Source organism: Tachyglossus aculeatus, chromosome 3, assembly GCF_015852505.1.
Source record: "Tachyglossus aculeatus isolate mTacAcu1 chromosome 3, mTacAcu1.pri, whole genome shotgun sequence".
Taxonomy (NCBI): domain Eukaryota; kingdom Metazoa; phylum Chordata; class Mammalia; order Monotremata; family Tachyglossidae; genus Tachyglossus; species Tachyglossus aculeatus.
This window is the reverse complement of record NC_052068.1, coordinates 90,668,806-90,690,721: the sequence shown is the minus strand read 5'-3', so window position 1 is coordinate 90,690,721 and position 21,916 is coordinate 90,668,806. Positions and strand designations below refer to the sequence as shown.

The 21,916-nt window shown below is 49.7% G+C and overlaps 1 protein-coding gene across 2 annotated transcripts in view; it reads right to left on the bottom strand.

Annotated features, from left to right (window-relative positions):
- Window positions 1-21,689, bottom strand: part of LOC119925723 (aquaporin-7-like) — a 28,295-nt gene extending 6,606 nt beyond the window's left edge. Inside the window, exons 1-4 of one of the 2 annotated variants that reach the window (XM_038744128.1) lie at window positions 21,249-21,689; window positions 17,902-17,961; window positions 12,856-12,991; window positions 6,659-6,785 (exon numbers count right to left, since the gene is read on the bottom strand). In XM_038744128.1, the coding sequence (XP_038600056.1) occupies window positions 6,659-6,785; window positions 12,856-12,991; window positions 17,902-17,945 (307 nt within the window). In that variant the 5' untranslated portion in view covers window positions 17,946-17,961; window positions 21,249-21,689. The remainder of the gene's footprint in view (window positions 1-6,658; window positions 6,786-12,855; window positions 12,992-17,901; window positions 17,962-21,248) is intronic. The other variant, XM_038744127.1, reaches the window with a different exon arrangement.
- Window positions 21,690-21,916: the final 227 nt, after the last annotated feature.

Here is a 21,916-nt window from a genome sequence, read left to right as displayed (position 1 = left end):
TCAACCCACATATTCGATCTATCACCAAACTCTGTCAGTTCAACCTTCACGTTGCTAAAATCCACCATGTCCTCTCCATCCAAACCGCTACCACATTAATCCAAGCACTTCTCCTCTTCTGCCTTGATTGCTGCATCAGCCTCCTCGCTGCCCTCCCAGCCGCCTGTCTCTCTCCTCTCCAGTCTATACTTCACTCTGCTGCCCAGATCATTTATCTACAAAACCATTCAGTCCATGTTTCTTCACTCCTCAAGGACCTCCATTAACTACCCAACCATCTCCGTGTCAAACAGACACTTCTTACCCTTAATAATAATAATAACAATGATGGTATTTGTTAAGCACTTACTATATTCTGTGCCAGACACTGTACTAAGCACTGGCGTGGATAAAAGCAAATTGGGTTGGACACAGTCTCTGTCCCACACGGGGCTCACAGTCTCAATCCCCATTTTACAGATGAGGTAACGGAGGCATAGAGAAGTGAAGTGATTTGCTCAAAGTCACACAGCAGACACGTGGTGGAGCCAGGATTAGAACCCATGACCTCCTGACTCCCAAGCTCATGCTCTATCCATTTTGCCATGCTTGATGTGGGCAGGGAATGTGACGGTTTATTTTTGCATTGTACTTTCCAAGCGCTTAGTACAGTACTCTGCATACAGTAAGTGCTCAATAAATACAACTGAACGAACTGAATGAATGAAAGAGGCCCCCAAAGAGGAAATTCCACATGTCTCACTTCCCAAATCCTGACTTTCACTTCTCTTTCTGTCCAAAAACTCTTCTCGCTGTCTTGGATACATCCAAATCTCAACTCATCTTCCCTCTGCCCAACTTTCCTCTCTCTGTGGACAGACAGCCCATCATCTTCCCTATAAACGTAGCCCACAGTCTTGGTGTCATTCCCGCCTCCACAACATCATTCAGTTCGTTCATCCAACCAACCGCTAACACCCGACAGTTCTTCATCAAAATATTTCTTGGCTCCCCTGCCTTCCTCTCTTCCCAAACAGCCAGTGTCTTGTGTGATTGTTCTTATAAGAGCAGAATGGACATATCTTATAATTTATTTTAACGTCTGTCTCCCGCCATAAACTAAACTCCTTAGAGATCACATCTACCAACTCTGTTGTAATGTAATTTCCCAGACACTCAGTACAGTGCTCTGCACACAGTAAGCACTCAACAAATACCATTAGTTGATCAAAGCCTTAACACATCATGGTGAGAACACCATATCAGACCCTCCCTCAACTTCAGCCTATACTCCACACTGCTGCCTGGATCATCTTACTGAAATATCACTCAGCACACAATCGATCTTTGAGCCGATGGTATTTACTGAGTGCTTACTTGTGTGCAGAGCATTGTAATAAGCGCTTGGAAGAGGACAATACAATAGAGTTGGCAGACTTATGAAGCAGCGTGGCCTAGTTAATAGAGCACGGGCTTGGTAGCCAGAAGGACCTGGGTTCTAATCCCAGCTCTGCCACTTCTCTGCTAAGTGACCCTGGGTAAGTCACTTCACGTCTCTGTGCCTCAGTTGCCTTGTATGTATAGTGGGGATTAAGACTGTGAGCTCCATGTAGGACAGGAACCGTATCCAATCTGATTAGCTTGTATCTACCCTAGCACTTAGCACAGTGCCTGGCGCAAAGTGTTTAACAAATATAATTGAAAACAAAAACATGATCCCCGCCCTCAAGGAGCTCCCCTCTTGTCAAAGTCCTCTAGACTCTAAGCTCGTTATGGGCAGGGAATGTGTCTACCTACTCTGTTGCATTTTACTCTTCCAAGAGCTTGTACAGTGCTATACACACAAAAAGTGCTCAGTAAATGCTACTGATAATAATAACAATGATGATGGCATTTGTTAAGCACTTTCTATGTGCCAAACACCGTTCTAAGCACTGGGGATGATGGTTGCCTATCTAATAATAATAATAATGGCATTTATTAAGCGCTTACTATGTGCAAAGCACTGTTTTAAGCGCTGAGAAAGTTACAAGGTGATCGGTTGTCCCACGTGGGGCTCACAGTCTTAATCCCCATTTTACAGATGAGGGAACTGAGGCCCAGAGAAGTCAAGTGACTTGCCCAGCGTCACATAGCTGAGAATTGGCGGAGCCAGGACTTGAACCCATGAGCTCTGGCTCCAAAGCCCATGCTCTTTCCACTGAGCCACACTGCTTCCCTCCCTTAATGACAAACAGCTCTCTCTCCATGTGATAATGGCTCTCCTGGCCCGCTCTCACACTTCACTCCACTCAGGCCAACCACCTCCCCACCATTCCCTGCTCTCATATCACCTATAATAATCACCTTGGTATTTAAGTCCAGCGCTTAGAACAGTGCTTTGCACATAGTAAGCGTTTAACAAATACCATCATTATTATTACCATTATTATTACTAAGCAGTGCGGTAGGTGCTGGATAACCAGGTTGGACACAATCCCTGCTCCACATGGGGCTCTAAGTCTAACAGGGAGGAAGAGCAGGTATTGAATCCCCATTTTCTAGGTCAGGAAACTGAATCACAAAGAAGTTAAGGGACTTGCCCAAGGTCACACAGTAGGTAAGTGGCTGAGTCAGGATTAGAATCCAGATGATGACGATGATGATGGCATTTATTAAGTGTTTACTATGTGCAAAGCACTGTTCTAGGCACTGGGGAGGTTACAAGGTGATCAGGTTGTTCCATGGGGGGTTCACAGTCTTAATACCCATTTTCCAGATGAGGTAACTGAGGCACAGAGAAGTGAAGTGACTTACCCAAAGTCACACCGCTGACAATTGGCGGAGCTGGGGTTTGAACCAGTTTGAACCAGTCAGATCTTCGAACCCCTGGCCCGTGCTCTTTCTACTAGACCACGCTGCTTCACTTGCCTCCGACCATTTACTTCTGCCGTCCCCCCAACCTGGAAGCCCCTCTTCAATCAAATCCTCCAGACTTCAGTTCTCCCCACTTTCAAAGATTTCTTAAAAAATCCCTCCTCTTCCAAGAAGCCTTCCCTGGCTCATCATCGACACCCTGAATCACCTAATAATAATAATAATAATAGCATTTACTAAGCACTTACTATGTGCAAAGCACTGTTTTAAGCGCTGGGGAGGTTACAAGGTGATCAGGTTGTCCCACGGGGCTCACAGTCTTAACCCCCATTTTACAGATGAGGTAACTGAGGCACAGAGAAGTTAAGTGACTTGCCCAAAGTCACACAGCTGACAATTGGCAGAGCCGGGATTTGAACCCATGAGCTCTGACTCCAAAATCTGTGTTCTTTCCACTGAGCCATGCTGCTTCTCTAATCCCAATCCAATCTCACAGCTGCCTCTTGACTTTATAAATCTCTTTATGCCTTCCCTTGGCATTTGGGTATATATTTCAAGTGAAGGTTTAAATGTTTGTAATAACAATTGTGCTTATTTGTCAAGCACTTTATAAGGTGCTTGGCACAAAGTAAGCAATAGGGCAGATCTGAGATAATTAGGTCAGACACAATTCCTGTCCTTCACGGGGTGATTTCACTATTCGCAACTATAGACTGTAAGCTTGTTGTGGACAAGGAACATATCTACCATCTCTGTTGTTTTGTCCTCTCCCAAGTGCTCAATAAACACCACTGGTTGGTTGATTAATTTTTCAATTCCTGTCAAGTACTGAGTACACTGCACTCAGTAGGTGCTCAATAAATACCCTTACTACCTTTCTTTCTAGCTTCCCCAATAATGCTCACAATGGCTTCCTATTGCCCTAACGGTTTTCACCGGGCGATTCTCTCCTAGCCCACTGTTGGATAGGGACTGTCTCTATATGTTGCCAGCTTGTACTTCCCAAGCACTTAGTACAGTGCTCTACACACAGTAAGCGCTCAATAAATATGATTGATTGATTGATTCCCCTTCTCCACCCTCTTTGACCCTCCCAAGCAAACCTCCTGACGTTTCCTCTATTTTGACTCTCTGACTCACACTTTCCCCTGGCCTGGAAAATCTTCCTACCTCAGCTTGGCAAAATCATATCCTTCCCCTCTTTCAAAAACCCTCCTAAAAAAATCCACCTCCTCCAAGAAGCTTTCCCTTCTTAATCTCCCCCAACTGGTCATGCCACAAAGTCAATCACCTCAGGACTGCTATTTACCCATTAATTTATGTGGCATTGATTTATTTACCCACTTGGTTCATTATTTATATCTACTCTCATTTTTCTATCAATCATCAATTCATTTTTACCGCTTCCCTTAGAGGACTGTAAACTTTGAGACCGCAGATTGTGTTTCCAAAGGGCCTAGTATAATGCTAGGCACACAACAGGCATTAAATCAACACAGTTGACTATGAATCAATAACCCATCAAATACATTCATTAAACACTTTCAATGCACTCCACTGAAGTAAACAGGGAGAAACGCATTGATATTGATTCAAGCAGTTCAGCCAGGAGAGTGTTTGTGTATTTAGGGAGGAGGGGGAGGTTTGTGTGTGTGTTTGTCCACGTTTGAGGGGTGGTGGGAGAAGTCTGAGTGGCCCCTCGTCTTAGTAGACGCAGAACAGGGCAATCATGGTTTCATGTTTGTCACTGAAAACACCCTGGCGTGTAGGATTCTTCTGTTTCCACCTAAGTAGATTCCATTTCAGACAAGGTCCAAGGTGATGATGACGATGAAGGTGGCATTTGCTAAGCGCTTACTATGTGCCAAGCACCACTCTAAGCGCTGTGGGGGGCGGGGAGGAGATACAAGGTGATCAGGTTGTCCCACATGGGGCCCACAGTCTTCATCCCCATTTTACAGATGTCGTAACAGGCACAGAGAAGTTAAGTGATTTGCCCAAATTCACACAGCAGACAAGTGGCGGAGCCGGGATTAGAACCCACGACCTCTGATTCCCAAACCAGGGCTCCTTCCACTGAGCCACGCTGCTTCTCCAAGGTGGAGCATCTGTTTGAGGAGAAGCTGGGGAGGGCTTCGGAAAGCTTGCATCTACCCCTCCTATTAGATCGTAAGCTCCTCAAAGCCAGGGACTTATTAAATAATAATTAATATAATAATAATAATAGTGGTATTATACTATGTGCCAGGCACTGTACTAAATGCTACTAAGTGCTGAGGTAGGTACAAGCAAATCGAGTTGGGGACAATCCCTGTCCCATGTGGGGCTCGCAGTCTTAATCCCCATTTTTACAGATGAGGTAACTGAGGCACAGAGAAGTGAAGTGACTTGCCCAAGATCACACTGCAGACAAGTGGTGGAGCCGGGATTAGAATGCAGATCTTCCGACACCCAGGCCCGTGTTCTTTCTACTAGGCCACATTGCTTCTCTTGCTCTTATTTTTATTGAACTCTTCTAAGCATACAGTGTTATGTTTTGCACCCAGTAGGCACTCAATAATAATAATCATGGTATTTGTCAAGTGTTGACTATGTGCCAGGCACTGTGCTAAGCGCTGGGGTGAATACAAGCAAACTGAGTTGGACACAGCTTTATCCCATGTGGAGCTCACAGCCTCAATCCCCATTTTCCAGATTAGGTGACTGAATCCTGGAGAAGTGAAGAAGTGACTCGCCCAAGGTCATACAGCAGACGAGTGGCGGAGCTGGGATTAGAACCCATGACCTTCTGACTCCCGGGCCCATGCTCTAGACACTAGGCCATGCTGCTTCTCGATAATAACTGAGGAAATTGATGGCCTCCTCGTAGCCTGGAGAAACAAAAAGGAGAAAGGTCCAGCCAGCCCCGTCTACTCCTGAGAAGGCGCTGGGAGCCCAATGGACCTTGAGCAAATCACTTTACTTCTGTGGGCCTCAGTTACCTCATCTGTAAACTGAGGATTAATACTGTGAACCATGTGGGACGGGGACTGTGTCCAACTGGCTTTGTTTGTATCCGCCCCTACGCTTAGTAGAGTGCCTGTCACATAGTAAGTACTTAATACCACAATTATAGAATAATGGATTCATTTTGGGAGGTCTCGGCCCGAGATCTTGGACTGGAACCCCTAAAGACCCTATGATAATCCAATAATAATAATGGTATTTGTTAAGTGCTTACTATGTGCAAAGCACTGTTCTAAATGCTGGGGGATACAGAGTGATCAGGTTGTCCCACGTGGGGCTCACAGTCTTAATCCCCACTTTACAGATGAGGTAACTGAGGCACAGAGAAGTTAAGTGACTTGCCCAAAGTCACACAGCCGAAAAGTGGCGGAGCCCGGATTAGAACCCATGACCTCTGACTCCCAAGCCTGTGCTCTTTCCACTGAGTCATGCTCTTTCTCATAGCCAATCTAGGTCTTGGCTTGCCCTGCCCTCACCCCTCCTCAGTCCCTCAGACCCAGGACACTCCCAACACTGCATCCAGCTGTCAATCCAAGTCTTTGTTTCCTCTAGACTGTAAATTATTGTGGGCAGGGAATATGTCTGCTAACTCTGTTGTATTGTACTTTCCCAAATGTTCAGTACAGTGCTCTGCCCATAAAAAGAGCCAAGGGCCTCTTCCCAACCGTAGGTCTCCCCTCTGGTCCCAGGCCTCCTTGCTCTCCGCAGACCAGCCCAAGACCCCTTGGCAGTTCTCTGTCCCTTGAAAGTCCCCGTCAGGGTCAGCCCCCACTGGTGGGAAAGCCAAGAAGCAGAGACGAAAAGCAGTCAGACTCACCCGAGATGCCTCCAGCCACATGAATGCCCATGGTGACGCCGAAGCCGAAGCCCAAGTTAATGCTCAGAAAATCCCCAAAGTCCTGCTTTCCCAGCACCACCTGGGCCACAGAACCGAGTCCAAACATCTGCCAAGACACATCGGGGAAGAGACCCCTGAGGAGAAGGCACAGGTGCCCGGCCTTCCTGACGCGTCGCCCGCCCCACACGTTGGACCGGTGCACCGAGACGGACGGACTAAAGGCCTCAAAGGTTTTCAATCCCTGCCACCCCCTCCCCACACAGCTTCCTACTGAAGGGGCTCCTGCCCCAGCCCTTCCCCTCCCTACCGGTCCCGGCCTGAAGGGTGTGGAGGCCAAGGTACTGGGAGACATTCATTCATTCATTCGTATTTATTGAGCGCTTACTGTGTGCCGAGCACTGTACTAAGCGCTTGGGAAGTACAAGTTGGCAACATATAGAGACGGCCCCTACCCAACAACAGGCTTACAGTCTAGAAGGGGGAGACAGGCAACTAAACAAAACATGTGGACAGGTGTCAAGACGTCAGAACAAATAGAATTAAAGCTAGATGCACATCATTAACAAAATTAATGGAATAGTAAATATGAACAAGTAAAATAGAGTAATAAATCTGTACAAACATATATAAAGGTGCTGTGGGGAGGGGAAGGAGGTAGGGTGAGGGGATGGGGAGGAGGAGAGGAAAAAGGGGGCTCAGTCTGGGAAGGTCTCCTGGAGGAGGTGAGCTCTCAGTAGGGCTTTGAAGGGAGGAAGAGAGCTACTTGGAGGATAAGTGGAGGGAGGGCAATCCAGGCCAGGGGGAGGATGTGGGCCGGGGGTCGATGGTGGGACAGGCGAGAACGAGGCACAGTGAAGAGGTTAGCAGCAGAGGAGCGGAGGGTGTGGGCTGGGCAAGGAGAGAAGGGAATTGAGGTAGGAGGGGGCAAGGTGATGGACAGCCTTGAAGCCGAGAGTGAGGAGTTTTTGCCTGATGCGTAGGTTGAAGGAGCCACTGGAGATTTTTGAGGAGGGGAGTAACATGCCCAGAGCGTTTCTGCACAGAGATGATCTGGGCAGCAGCGTGAAATGCAGACTGAAGTGGGAAGAGACAGGAGGATGGGAGTTCAGAGAAGAGGCTGATGCAGTAATCCAGTCGGGATAGGATGAGAGATTGAAACAGCAAGGTAGCGGTTCAATCAATTGAGACAGCAAAGGCATTGAGGAAACGATGCAGAGGAAGAGCGGAGCCTTATTCCAGGGGCCACAGCGGGGTGGGGGTGGCGGGGCAGCCCTTCTGAGGTCAGAGGACAGGCCGGAGGAGGGAGGGGTGGACAAGCAGAAAGGAAAAACTGATTTCCAGCCAGTTGCTTTGGCCTGAAGACACAGCTCTCTGCTGTGGGCCCAGGGGGTGGAAGAAGGACAATGAGGATCAATCAGTGAGGTCCTGGCAGCATCCCTCCCAACAGCCTCTTCCAGAAAGAAAGAAACACCCCTCCCCACCAACCCAATCTGCCCAGCAGGTGGGTGAGACCTTAAAGACCTTAAAGTAAGCTTGTTGTGGGCAGGGAACGTGTCTACCAGCTCTGTTGTATTGTACTCTCCCAAGTACTTAGTACTGTACTTGGCACACAGTAAGCACTCAATAACTGTGATTGATTGATTGATTGAGAGAGAGAGAGAAACCAGAGTCATGCTGGGCTAGAATGGAAGACCACCCTGTAGGGAGGCAGAGGGATGTAGGACAGACCTGGGGAATCCAAGCGGCTAGGGAGGCAGCAGCCCACAGCCTTGTCAGCAGCTCCCATGCCCAGCTTGGTCCTGGGGCCCGGGACTGGAGTGGCCACCAGTGGCATTCAAGAACATCAGGCAGCCCACTGTCCATCCGCCCCCCACACAGAGCATCATTCAGGGGGCAGACCAGTGGAAAACAAAACCATCCATTGTAACATGAGATGAATGGCCACAGCCCCCATGACCCTGAAACAGTTGGAGCTTGGATCACCCTGGGCGCCTCTGTCCTCCCTACCACCCATTTCAGATCTCCCTCTGGAGGACCTGAATGGGAAGAGGCTGAAAAATCAGGCAGAAGGCCTAATGGAAATCAGGCAGCGGGCCTAATGGAAGAGGAATAAACATTGCCTCTCTCTCCTTTCTTCCTGCCCCCAGAGTTGGCCCCTGTGTGGTGGGGCTCAGGGGAGCTGAGTGTATTGGCTGAGGACTGATTGTAAGCCCAGAGAGCAGGACACGGGGGAGGGTAGGCGTGGAGGGTGGGGGTGCAAGGCAACTTTGCTACCAAGAGAATTTGGAAATTTTCCCCCTCTGCTGGGCTGCTCCCAACTCCCAGTGGACTGCAGAGCACCTCCACCCTGGCCCCTTCCCTTCATCCCCCCAAGAGGGGCAGCCCCTGATCGAATCTCTCGTGGGTGGTCAAAAAGCTGGCCGACCTGAATGGAGGGCCCGGCCTGGATGCTGGACTTACACCTTCCTGGATTCTGCAGGCAGGGAGGAGCAGGCAGGGAGGCAGGTGTGGAAAAGCAGGGATGCTGGAAGCGGGGCCTCAGCAGGCTGGGAGGCGAGTATTCATTCATTCATCCATTCAATTGTATTTATTGTGTGCATAGCACTGTACTAAGTGCTCGGAAAGTACAATACAGCAATAAAGAGAGACAATCCCTGCCCACAATGGGCTCACAGTCTAGTGCGGGGGTTGGGGGGGGGGGGGAGACAGACATCAATACAAGTAAACAGGCATCAATATTAATAGAAGTATAGTTATATACATAAGTGCTGTGAGGCATGGAGAAGGGGAAAGAGCAAAGGGAGCAAGACGGTGACTTGGAAGGGAGTGAGAGATGAGGAAAATCAATCAATCAATCAGTCGTATTCATTGAGCGCTTACTGTGTGCGAGCACTGTACTAAGCGCTTGGGAAGTACAAGTTGGCAACATATAGAGACAGTCCCTACCCAACAGTGGGCTCACAGTCTAGAAGGATCATTCATTTGAATTCATTCGATCCTATTTACTGAGCGCTTCCAGCGTGCGGAGCCCCGGACTAAGCAGAGTGGGGCTTAGACTGGGAAGGCCTCTTGGAGGAGATGCACCTTCAGGAGGGCTTTGAAGCAGGGAAGAGTGATTGTCTGGCGGATTTGAGGAGGGAGGGCATTCCAGGCCAGAGGTCGGCGGTGAGACAGGCAAGATTGAGGCACAGCGAGAAGAGGAGCGGAGTGTGCAGGCTAGGGTGGAGAAGAAGAGAAGGGAGGTGAGGTGGGAAGGGACAAGGTGATAGAGTGCTTCAAAGCCAATAGTGAGGAGTTTTTGTTTGATGCGGAGGTGGCTAGGCAACCATTGGAGATTTGAGGGGAAGTGACATACCCTGAACGTTTCCGTAGAAAGGTAATCTGGGCAGAGGAGTGAAGTATGGACTTAAGTGGAGAGAGGCAGGAGGTTGGGAGGTCAGAAAGGAGGCTGATGCAGTAATCTAGGCGGGATAGGATGAGTGATTGCACTAATGTGATAGTTTGGATGGAGAGGAAAGGGTGGGTCTTGGCGAGGTTGTGAAGATGAGACAATTTGGTGACTGATTGGATATATAGGTTGCATGAGAAAGCAAAGTCAAGGATGACACCAAGGTTATGGACAGGAAGGGAGGCTGGAGGCTTTCTGGTGATATCCCACTCGCACCCTGCTTCCATGCACAGTTTAGTAATAAATAATGGTATGTGTTAAGTGCTTACTATGTGTCAAGCTCTGTTCTAAGCACTGGAGTAGAACCAAGGTAATAGGGTTGGATATAATCCCTGTTCCACATGGGTCTCACAGTCAATCCCCATCTTACAGATGAGGTAACTGAGGCATAGAGAAATTAAGTGCTTGCCCAAGGTCACACAGCAAATAAGTGGCAGAGCAGGGATTAGAACCCAGGTCCTTCTGACACTCAGGCCCGTGCTCTATCTAGTAGCCCATGCTGCTTCCCCACTTGTACTTCCCAAGCGCTTAGTACAGTGCTCTGCACACAGTAAGCGCTCAATAAATACGATTGAATGAATGAATCCTCTCCACTAGCTCCTCTTCCATTTGAAGGGTGGGAGTGGGAGGGATCCTCAGATCCAGGGCGAATCTCTAAGCCTCTGGCTTCTTCTTTACTTTCCCCTGCCTCTCCCTGCAGGGAGATTCCCTGCCAGGAGGCCACCTCCATTGGGAGGCTGGTTTGGAGCAGAGAGAGGAGGAGCAGGAAGAAAAAACTCAAAAACTGGAGCCGGTCATTTTGCTCTTAAAGCCCAGTACTTTGAGGAGGAGGAGGAGGCGTGGGAGGACAACGAGAATTAGGCTTGGGTTCAGGGGGTGACCCCAGAGTTTTCCAATCTGTCTTCAAAGTTGAAGAGACACCCCCTCTCCATGTGTGTTTCTTAAGACTCCTTGAGGAACGTCTGATTCATTTTAACAACAATAATAACTGTGGTAGTTGTTAAGCACTTACTACACTTACTATGTGCTAAGCACTGTGCTAAGTGCTGGGGTGGATTCAAGATAAGCAGGTTGGAAACCATCCCCTGGCCCTCATGGGGCTCTCAGTTCATTCATTCAATCATATTTATTGAGTGCTTACTGTGTGCGGAGCACTGTACTAAGCGCTCGGAAAGTACAAGTTGACAACATAGAGATGGTCCCTACCCAACAGCAGGCTCACAGTCTAATCAATCATATTTATCGAGTGCTTACTGTGTGCCGAGCACTGCACTGTAGTCAGTTCAAGGGAAAGGAGGAACAGGTGTCCTATCCCCATTTTATAGTAGAGGAAACTGAGGCTCAAATAAGTTGTGACCTGCCCAAGGTGACACAGCAGAGCCCGAATTAGAACCCAGATCCTCTGACTGATTTTTCTCTTTGACCAGACTTCCCAGGATGGTGGGAACCTCCTGAGGTCAGCCAGCCAATCATATTTATTGAGCATATACTGTGTGCAGAGAACTGTACTAAGCACTTAAAAATAATAATTATTATTATGATGGTCTTTGTTAAGTGCTTACTATGTGTTAAGCACTGTTCTAAGCTCTGGGGTAAATACAAGCTAATCTGGTTGGACACAGTCCCTGTCCCAGAGGGGGCTCACAATCTTAATGCCCATTTTAAAGATGAGGTAACAGGCACAGATAAGTTAAGTGACTTGCCTGAGGTCACAAAGCAGTTCAGTGGCAGAGCCGGGATTAGAACCCATGACCTTCGGACTCCCAGGCCCGCGCTCTACCCACCATGCCATGGGAGATTATAAAATAAAAGAGTTGGTAGTTTTGTTCCTTGACCACAACAAGCTTACCATCTAGAGGGGAAGACAGACATTAATATAATTATAATTTAATGAATATAAATACATGTTACAGATATGTACAGCATATCTGAGGAAGCAGCATGGCTCAGTGGAAAGAGCACAGGCTTTGGAGTCAGAGGTCATGGGTTCAAATCCCGGCTCCACCACTTGTCAGCTGTGTGACTTTGGGCAAGTCACTTAACTTCTCTGTGCCTCAGTTACCTCATCTGTAAAAATGGGGATTAAGACCGTAAGCCCCACGTGGGACAACCTGATCACCTTGTAAACACCCCAGCGCTTAGAACAGTGCTTTGCACATAGTAAGTGCTTAATAAATGTCATTATTATTATTATTACAGAGGTGCTGTGGGGCTGAGGGAGGGGTGAATAAAGGGAGCAGATCCAATGCAGAGGGGAGTGGGAGAAGAGGAAACGAGGGCTTAGTCAGGGAAGGCCTCTTGGAGGAGATAGATGGAAGGAAGGTGGGGAGAGTCACCGCTGGATATGAAGAGAGAGGACATTCCAGGACAGAGGCAAGATGTAAGCTCATTCCTCTAGACAGTAAACTCATTGTAGGCAGGGAATATGTCTGTTTATCATTATACTGTACTCTCCCAAGAGCTCAGTACAGTGCTTTGCACACAGTAAGCGTTCAGTAAATCCAACTGAATGAATGAATGACCGAATGTGGGTGACATCGGTTGGCTAGGGGAATAGGTCAACCTATTCATTCCCCTGCTTCCGGGCAGCTGAATGATCTCCTGGTTGTGGTCCCATCCTGTCTTGGCTTAGAACTGAATGATGGTGGGAGGGAAGGGGGAGAAATTGGGCAGGGCCCCCCCTCCCTATCCCGGGCCCTCCCCCGACACTCCCACCCGGGCTGCTTACCATGAGGACAAATGTGCTCAGCAGCTCTGCCAGGAACTCTCTGGTCAGCTTGTTCTCTGTCAGGACCGACAGCAAGAACTTCTGGGCGGCCATTCCGCTTTCCTTCCGCAACTTGCTTTGCATCTGGTGTCCCCGGCTGGGGAGGGAGGCGAGGAGGTTGGGGGAAGAGAGGGAGGAAAAGGAAAGGGAAAGGAAGAGGAGAAAAACAGGAAGAGGAGCGGGAGATAGAAGAGGCGAGTGAGCCGTGAGTTGCACGCTCACCCTTGCCCTCTCTCTTTATGCTCCAGTGGGCAGCACCGCCCAGTCAACCCCAAAGAGGATGACTCCGGCCGGGCTGACTGCCCACCTCTGCCCTCTGCTCTTATCTGTCGCGGAGGATGAACTGCCGCTAGACCCAAGCAAGGGCGAGAAGCCAGCATGGCTGGACTCAAGGCTCCAAGGTGCAGCAGGGTGGGGCCCGGCCGCACCCTCGGACAGGGAACTCAGAGGGTCACCAGCAGGGCCACTGCCCCAGGGACCAGACGCACTTTTCCCAGGGCAGAAGGCTCAGCACGTTCCATCTCCCCTCAAGCTTCCTCTCCCCACATGGTAGTTGGGGAAAGGGGGGCGATTAAGGAGAGAAGGTCAGATTCCAGCCTCTTTCATTCATTCAACTCAATCATATTTATTAAGTGCTTATTGTGTGCAGAGCACTGTACTAAGTACTTAGAACAGTGCTTGGCACACAGTAAGTGCTCAACAAATACCATCATTATTATTACACTATAATAACAGACACACCCTCTGCCCACAGTGAGCTTACAGTCTAGAGGGGCAGATATTTATGCTATAAATCACCTCTCAATAATAATAACAATAATGGTATTTGTTAAGCCAAATGGTATTTCCTTCCTCTCCCCCTCATCCCCTTCTCCATCCCCCCAATCTTACCTCCTTCCCTTCCCCACAGCACCTGTATATATGTATATATGTTTGTATATATTTATTACTCTATTTATTTATCTTACTTGTACATATCTATTCTATTTATTTTATTTTGTTAGTATGTTTGGTTTTGTTCTCTGTCTCCCCATTCTAGACTGTGAGCCCGCTGTTGGGTAGGGACTGTCTCTATGTGTTGCCAACTTGTACCTCCCAAGTGCTTCGTACAGTGCTCTGCACACAGTAAGCGCTCAATAAATACAATTGATTGATGGATTAAGCACTTACTATGTGCAGAGCACTGTTCTAAGCACTGGGGGGGGATACAAGGTGATCAGGTAGTCCCATGTGGGGCTCACACTCTTCATCCCCATTTTCCAGATGAGGGAACTGAGGCTCAGAGAAGTTAAGTGACTTGCCCAAGGTGACACAGCAGACATGTGGCAGTGCAGGGATTAGAACCCATGACCTCTGACTCCAAAGCCCGGGCTCTTTCCACTGAGCCACGCTGCTTCTCTGTATCCCTTCTCCCCACCGTATCTCTGAGGGGAAGCCAAGAGTTGGGGGTGACCTCCCCCTCAGTCCTCAGGCACTTAGGGTGCAGACGGAGCACTCCAGCTCCTCTCCAAAGATGATGGGGAGGGTGGGCCATGCTAAGGATGTCAAGTTGGGTGCTAGCCATAGGCTAGAAGGTAGAGGCTAGGAACTAGGATCAGAGCTGAATGCAGACAGAAGGCAGAATCCTGCCCAGGCACAAGAGTATGAAAGGTGGCCCTGGGAGAAGAGGTGCTTTGTGCTCTCCCAAGTGCTTAGTACAGTGCTCTAAACACAGTAAGCGCTTCATAAATACAATTGAATGAATATGAAAATGACAATGAAGAGAAAGCAACTCTCCCAAGATCACACAGCACCTAAAAATAATGATAATTGTGGTGTTTGTTAAGCACTTACTAGGTGTCAAGCACGGTACTAAGCACAGGGATTAGATACCTGTCCTACAGGGGCCTCACAGTCTAAGTAGGAGGGAGATCATTCATTCATTCATTCATTCAATCGTATTTATTGAGCACTTACTGTGTGCAGAGCACTGTACTAAGCGCTTGGGAAGTACAAGTTGGCAACATATTGAATCCCCATTTTACAGATGAGAAGCAACATGGCTTAGTGGAAAAGACACAGTCCTGGCAGTCGGAAGGACCCGGGTTCTAATTCTGGCTCCGCTACTTGTCTTCCATGTGAGCTAGGGCAAGTCATTTAACTTCTCTTTACTGAGGTTACCTCATCCATAAAATGGGGACTAAGACAGTGAGCCCCAAGTGGAACACTATGTCCAACCTGATTATCTTGTATCTACTTCAGCACTTACTACAATGCCTGGAACATAGTAAGTGTTCAACAAATACCATTTAAAAAAAAAAAAAGGAAGAAACTGAGGTCCAGAGTAGTTAAGTGACTTTCCCAAGGTCACACAGCAGGCAAAGGGAAGAGCCAGAATTAGAATTAAAGTCCTCTGATTCCCCTGCCCTGGCTCTTTCCATCAGGCCAAGCTTCTTCTCTGGGCCAATGTACGCTGGCCTTCAGTGGTGGGAGGTGGGAGGGCTGAGGATACAGGCTCACCCCAGCCCAGGGCTCTCACCTCCAGACCCAGCCACCTCGCCCCACCCCTCTGTTTTCAGCAGGACCCCAAGTCGTACCTCCAGAACATCCCCCTCAACTCCAAAACCCTGGCACTAGCTTGTGACTGTCTCTCCGTCCCCTTTCACCTTCTCACTGGGCTTCAATCTAATCTCACCATCAACCCCTGGCCCACGTCCTGCCTTCCCTCCTCAAAATCCAACAGACAATTACTCTTTCCTCCTTCAAAGCCTCACTGAAGGCACATCTCCTCCACGTTGCCTTCCCTGGCTAAGTGTCCCCCTTTCCTCTTCTCCCACTCCCTTCTACAAAGCTCTGACCTGCTCCCTTAGTTTTCCCCACCTCCCAGCACTTATGGACATAGCTGTAAGTTATGTATTTATATTAATGTCTGTCTCTCCCCACTCTAGACTATAAGCTCCTTTTGGGCAGGGAATGTGTCTGTTTATTTTTGTAATGTACTCTCCCAAATGCTTAGTACAGTGCTCTGCACACAGAAAGCATTCAATAAAATGCAATTGAATGAATGAATGAACAAACTCTTTCCCATACCCTCAGCCCATCAGGGGCCAGCTGAGGCCAGACTTGAGGGGAGGGTGAGAAATGGAGAATGTGGATAACAAATGTCCCCGAAACCCCTAGAAAGACATGGGGCTTTCCGTTACTGTGGCAAGGAGGGTGGGGCCTGATGTGATTAAGGAGGGAGCAGATGGAGGAGGGAGGGACACCGCTGAACTGTTCCAGCATTGCTTCCCAGCTGACAGAGCACTGACTGGATTGGGAAAAGGGAGGAAGGAAACCACAGCCTCTTCCTCTCAACACTGCCCACTCTGGCAACTAGACTGTAAGCTCTTTGTGGTCAGGGAATGTGTTGATTGCTGTATTGGACTCTCCCAAGTGCTTAGTACAGTACTCTGCACACCGGAAGTGCTCAATAAATGTGACTGACTGACTGGCCTGGGATCTCTTCCCCCACCTATCATGCTTCCTTTGACACAGCCAACTCCCGCCAAGCAAGACTTTCATTCAGTCGTATTTACTGAGTGCATACTGTATGCAGAGCACTGTACTAAGAAGCAGTTTGTGGCTCAGGGGAAAGAGCATGGGCTTGGGAGTCAGAGGGCATGGGTTCAAATCCCAGCTCTGCCAATTGTCAGCTGTGTGACCTTGGGCAAGTCACTTAACTTCTCTGTGCCTCAGTTACCTCATCTGTAAAATGGGGATTAAAACTGTGAGCCCCCCATGGGACAACCTGATCACCTTGTAACCTCCCCAGTGCTTAGAACAGTGTTTTGCACATACTAAGCGCTTAACAATATATTACTATTAACAATAATATTATTGTTATATAGTTATAGTTATTATTATTATATAATAATTATAGTTGTTATTATTATTATTATTACTAAGCTCTTGGGAAATCCATATAGCAAGAGAGAGAAACAATCCCTTACCCACAAGGAGCTCACAGTCTAGAGAATTCCTGTCCCACCCTGGAAGGAATCCTGTATAATCCCAGGGCTAGAACTGAGAGGTCATTTGATCCAGACCCCTGCCTCCAGGTAGCTGAAGACCTAATCATCTGAGGCAGAAGAGGCTTTCCTGAAGATCTTCCAGGAGGAAAACTCCACCATCTACGTCAGTCACCCTTTTCAGTGTGTCATCCTTCTGATAAATGTTAAGTTCTTCCTTATATCCAACCCAAATCTCTCCTGTTTTCATTTAAGTCCTGTTCCTCTTGTTTGGTGTGCAGGGGGCCTGGAAAACTCTGGTCAGCATTCTCTCCTGGAAACTCTTCAAACACTTGAGTTTCCTCTCAGCCTCCTCTTCAAGCTGAACACCCCCCCCACAACTCCTCTCCCCTTCCCTCCTTTCATGCCATTTTACCATAAAAAAGGGGTTCCTCTCCAATCTCTTCATCTGAGGCCTGAGACGTCGTTTCTCCTGGGAGCATGGCATTGGCAATAATCAATCCATCAACCAATCAATGCTATTTATTGAGCACTTGCATTTGGGAAACCACATGGGAGTTAGTAGACATGATCCCCACTCTCAGGGAGATGGGGTTACCGCCCTGAGTGGTGGCGGAAGAGAAGTCAGGGGGACTGCTCTGACTCTAGAATCCTCCAGGTGAAAGATGGCATTAAGGTGTCACACAAAGTAGATTTGGCCTTCTGCTTCAGTGCTGGGATGAGGGGACAGGCTTACCCCAGTCTGGCCCCTCAGGGAAATGGGTAGGGGGGGGTGGGAGGAGCAGAGATTCCCCCAGTAAACGTATGTGGGGGAGAAGGTCCTGAGCCGAGGGGAGGGGACGAGGGATGACACCAGAAGGGGCAACAGAGACCGAGAGAGAAGTTGGGGCAGAAGTGTGAAAGGGGCCATTCAGAATGTCAGAGAGGAGGGAAGAGATGGAACCTAGAGCTGGACCAGAGTCAAGGCAGGAGGATGCAGTGAGAGCGAGACACACACAGAGAGAAAAAACTCGCTCACCTCCTTTGTTTCTGACTACTCGGGATTCGATGCTTCTCCTCCATGGTGAGGCCAACGGACCTGGCGGGACAGAGGAAAAGTCACTGGAAGCAGTGGCAATTGGCTGGGGGTGAGAGGAACAGGAGAAGGTTGCAAATGCCCTGTTCCACTTCTCCCCCATCCTCCAGAGGCCCGGCTGACAGGACAGCCATGGCTCCTGGGGGGCAGAAGATGAGGCAGGCACCCACAATCAAACCTCAAAGCCCCAGCCTCAAGCCACCTTGAGCTTCCATGACTGGGAAAAAGGCTGAGGTGAGCTAGGGGTTTGATAGTCCAAGAAGGGTGAGTGACCAGGCCAAAGTCACGCAGCATTCCAGGAATAGAGCCAGGGCAAAGACCCAGGTGTCCAACCACTTGTTCCTCCCAGTGAATGGCTCCAATTCCCAAGTGTTCCATCTCACAGCCTCAGGTCATAGGACAGGCTCTGGGCACCTCCCCAGTTCAGGGGGGAAAGGAAATAAGACAGAACCAGGAACCCCAAGCCCTGCCAGAGCCCCCATTGTCTCGGCTCCATGTCCGGCCAGCCCCACGCCCAGGCTCCTGGGACAGCTACTCTGAGCCAAGCCAGAACAGAGAGCAGACTCATGAATGGGGCCCAAACTCTAAGGGCCACCCCCAGCAGAAGCTAGATCGGGAGATTTTTCTAGGTTGGATGGCCCAGCCCGACTCAGGGAGGAGGAGCACACTTGGGGAAGATTCAAAGTGGGAAAGAGATGAGGGTTGGAGGTCTCTGCAAGGACCGTGACAGCAGGAAGAGGGCAGAAAACAGGGCTACCCCAGGAGGAGTTGTGGGGAAGAGATAGGGGCTGTGAGCAGTAAGCCGGCAGGATATAATGTGGGAGAGTTGGTAGGGGAATACAGCAGGGTTCAGAGGTAACAGGGAGAGAGAGGGTAGTAAAGGAGAGAGATTAAGAGTGGAAGGGAGAGAGGGGCTGGGGGAGAGGAGCAAGAATTAGGGTGGTGGGCAGAGACTGGGGAGAAGGGTAGTTTGGAAGGAGGAGGAGTAAGGGGAAAGAGACAGAGATAGTTAGGGAGAAGAGTAGCAGGGCTGTGGCAATTTCTGAGCCTTTTGACCCCTATGGCCAACAAGCAGCTACTGGGTGAGGAGCTCAGGTGTTTTGGGTCGGGGCCTGCAGTCCTGCAGAGAGCCAGGGCCCACCCACCCCTACTGGGCAGCGGCCAACCCAGACACACCCCTGCTGGGCAGCAGCCAACCCGGCTGAAGGCCGGCCGAGGAGTGGTCAGCAGGGAAATGAGTTTGGGAAGGCAGAGTGCCCCTCCCCCTGCCTCAAGGAAGCCAGCTGGCCTGAAGTCCATCAAGTCAGGGAGGTGGGACAGTGCTGGGCAATGGTCAGCCAATGGGGCGCAGTGTCGGTGGAGGGTGGGCCGCCAGGGGAGGGGCTGAGGCCCCTGGCTCTCTGCAGAGAGATGGATGGGAGCCAGGACTGTCTGTGCCCAGTGGAGTGGACAGAGGCCCCCTATGCTTTCTTCTCCCTCTCAGACTGCCTCCCCTACTCTCCATTCCACTCAAATGCCCTGTGGTCTGATCTGTTCTGGGCCCAATCACAGGACTCCCGGGGGATCATCTTGCCCTGCCCCCTGCATCCCTCTTGTTCTGAGATCCCACCTCGGAGCTCATAAACACTCCCAACTCCCTGACAGTAGGAGGAATAGATCTTACATCCTCCCATAATAATAATAATGATGATGGCATTTATTAAGCACTTACTATGTGCAAAGCACTGTTCTAAGTGCTGGGGGGATACAAGGTAATCAGGCTGTCCCACCCTGACAGTAGGAGGAATAGATCTTACATCCTCCCATAATAATAATAGTAGTGATGGCATTTATTAAGCACTTACTATGTGCAAAGCACTGTTCTAAGTGCTGGGGGGATACAAGGTAATCAGGATGTCCCACGTGGGGCTCACAGTCTTCATCTCCATTTTACAGATGAGGGAACTGAGGCCCAGAGAAGTGAAGTGACTTGCCCGAAGTCACACAGCAGACAAGTGGTGGAGCCGGGATTAGAACCCATGACCTCTCACTCCCAAGCCTGGGCTCTTGCCACTGAGCCACACTGCTTCTCCATCAGGGATGGGCTTCAAAGTCTGGCCCCCCTGTTAGGCTGGAAGCCCTTTGAGGGCAAGGATCGTGTGGACTAACTCTGTTGTATTTTCTCTCAAGTTCCTTGTTCAGTGTTCTGCCCACAGAAGGAGCTCAGTAAATACAATGACTGATTGATCGATAAAGGCAGACTGCCTGATCAAGCCCATTCCTAATTCTCAGGCTCAAGACCTCTGCCCACCACCGTCAGCTGATGGTCAACTCCACCCTCTCCCCTTTCCCCTCCTCAGTGCCCTTCCAGAGGGGGCCGGACCCCCAGCCCCAGCCTTGCTCACCCATTATTGAGCTTGTCCCCTGTGGAAGAGCCCACGATTGACCAAGCGCTTGCCTAAACCCCCTCAGACCCCAGAGGTTCTGGTCCGTCCCTGCGCAAGCCTCTGCCACCACACAAGCCCATTCCTGAACCACTGAGGGCAGACAGGAGGTGGAACAGGTCTCAGAGGCCTGTCTTCCCTCCCCTGTCTTCCCCCGAGTCCTCATCTCAACCCTGCAGGACTGAACACTTCCTCAGGTCTAGCTGAAGTCCCTCCGGCTGCAGTTTCAGCCCCACCAGACAGGAAGTTCCCCCTTCCAGCTTTGATGACCTTCAGTCGTGCATACAGGGGCACCGCTCCCAGGCTGCCCTCAGAGGAGACAGAGAATGACAGAGGGGCCCCTGGTCCGAGAACAAGAAACCCATCCATTACTCTGGTCTCCCCTCAGCTTTCCCTCCTGCAGGTCCAAGGATCCAAATTCCACTGCCCCTTTCTTTTCAGATATCCCATCCCTGAAACAAAAGCCCCTCTGCCACCCCGGGAGATCTCTGGGGTCCCCACAGCAGGGACTGGAAAAGGGGGTGCTCCAGGACTTGAGCTACAACTTTAATTTTACTCTATTTTACTTGTACATATCTATTTATTTTATTTTGTTAGTATGTTTGGTTTTGTCTCCCCCTTTTAGACTATGAGCCCACTGTTGGGTAGGGACTGTCTCTATATGTTGCCAATTTGTACTTCCCAAGTGCTTAGTACAGTGCTCTGCACACAGTAAGCGCTCAATAAATACGATTGATGATGATGATAATTCGCAGGCACCATCCCCCCGTTCAGATCCCAAATTCTTCCTCTTCCCACCGCCCCTGACCCCCCACCGCCAACACCCTCTGTTCCCTGACACAGCCCTGGTGAGCCCTTGTCACTGACCTGTCCTCGAAGCCTATCCACACAGTGGTATCCGCTGGCCCCCTCCGGCTTCCAGGAAGTTATCCAGCCAGACTCAGCCCCGGACTGCCGGGGACGGCCCCTCTCCTCTGGGATCCGTATCAACCAGGCCAGGATTTCCTGAGCGATCGGTGGCTAGAGACGATTGGCCGGGGCTCTTCTGAGCCCCCAGCTTCTGCTCATGCTTTCACACCCCTGCTCCCACAAGCTCCCTCAGGCTCACCCTCTCACCCACTCACACATAACATGTGCTGCTCTCTCCGCTGCCCAGGACACGCACTTCCTTTCTGGGGAAGAAGTCAAGTCACTCCCGAAGAGAATTTATAGCCCCTGGATAGCCAAAAATAAATGTCCTGACCCTGGCTTCTGCCAACCTCTCTAGGGCTGAGATCATTACGAGCCTACGGCTCTTGTAGAAATCTGGGGGAGTTGTTCGCATTAGTGGGAATGGAACCTTCCTGCCTTGTGATGTCACAAGGGGTTCACCTCCTGTGGCTCTGCCCCCACCCAGTGCTGGTCTACTTAGGTTTGGCTCCTTGGTCTTTCTAGGTTCCTTTCCAATCTCCTCATCTGGGGCCTGAGACCTAGTTTCTCCTGGGAGCATGGCATTGGCAATAATCAATCCATCAACCAATCAATCAGTGCTATTT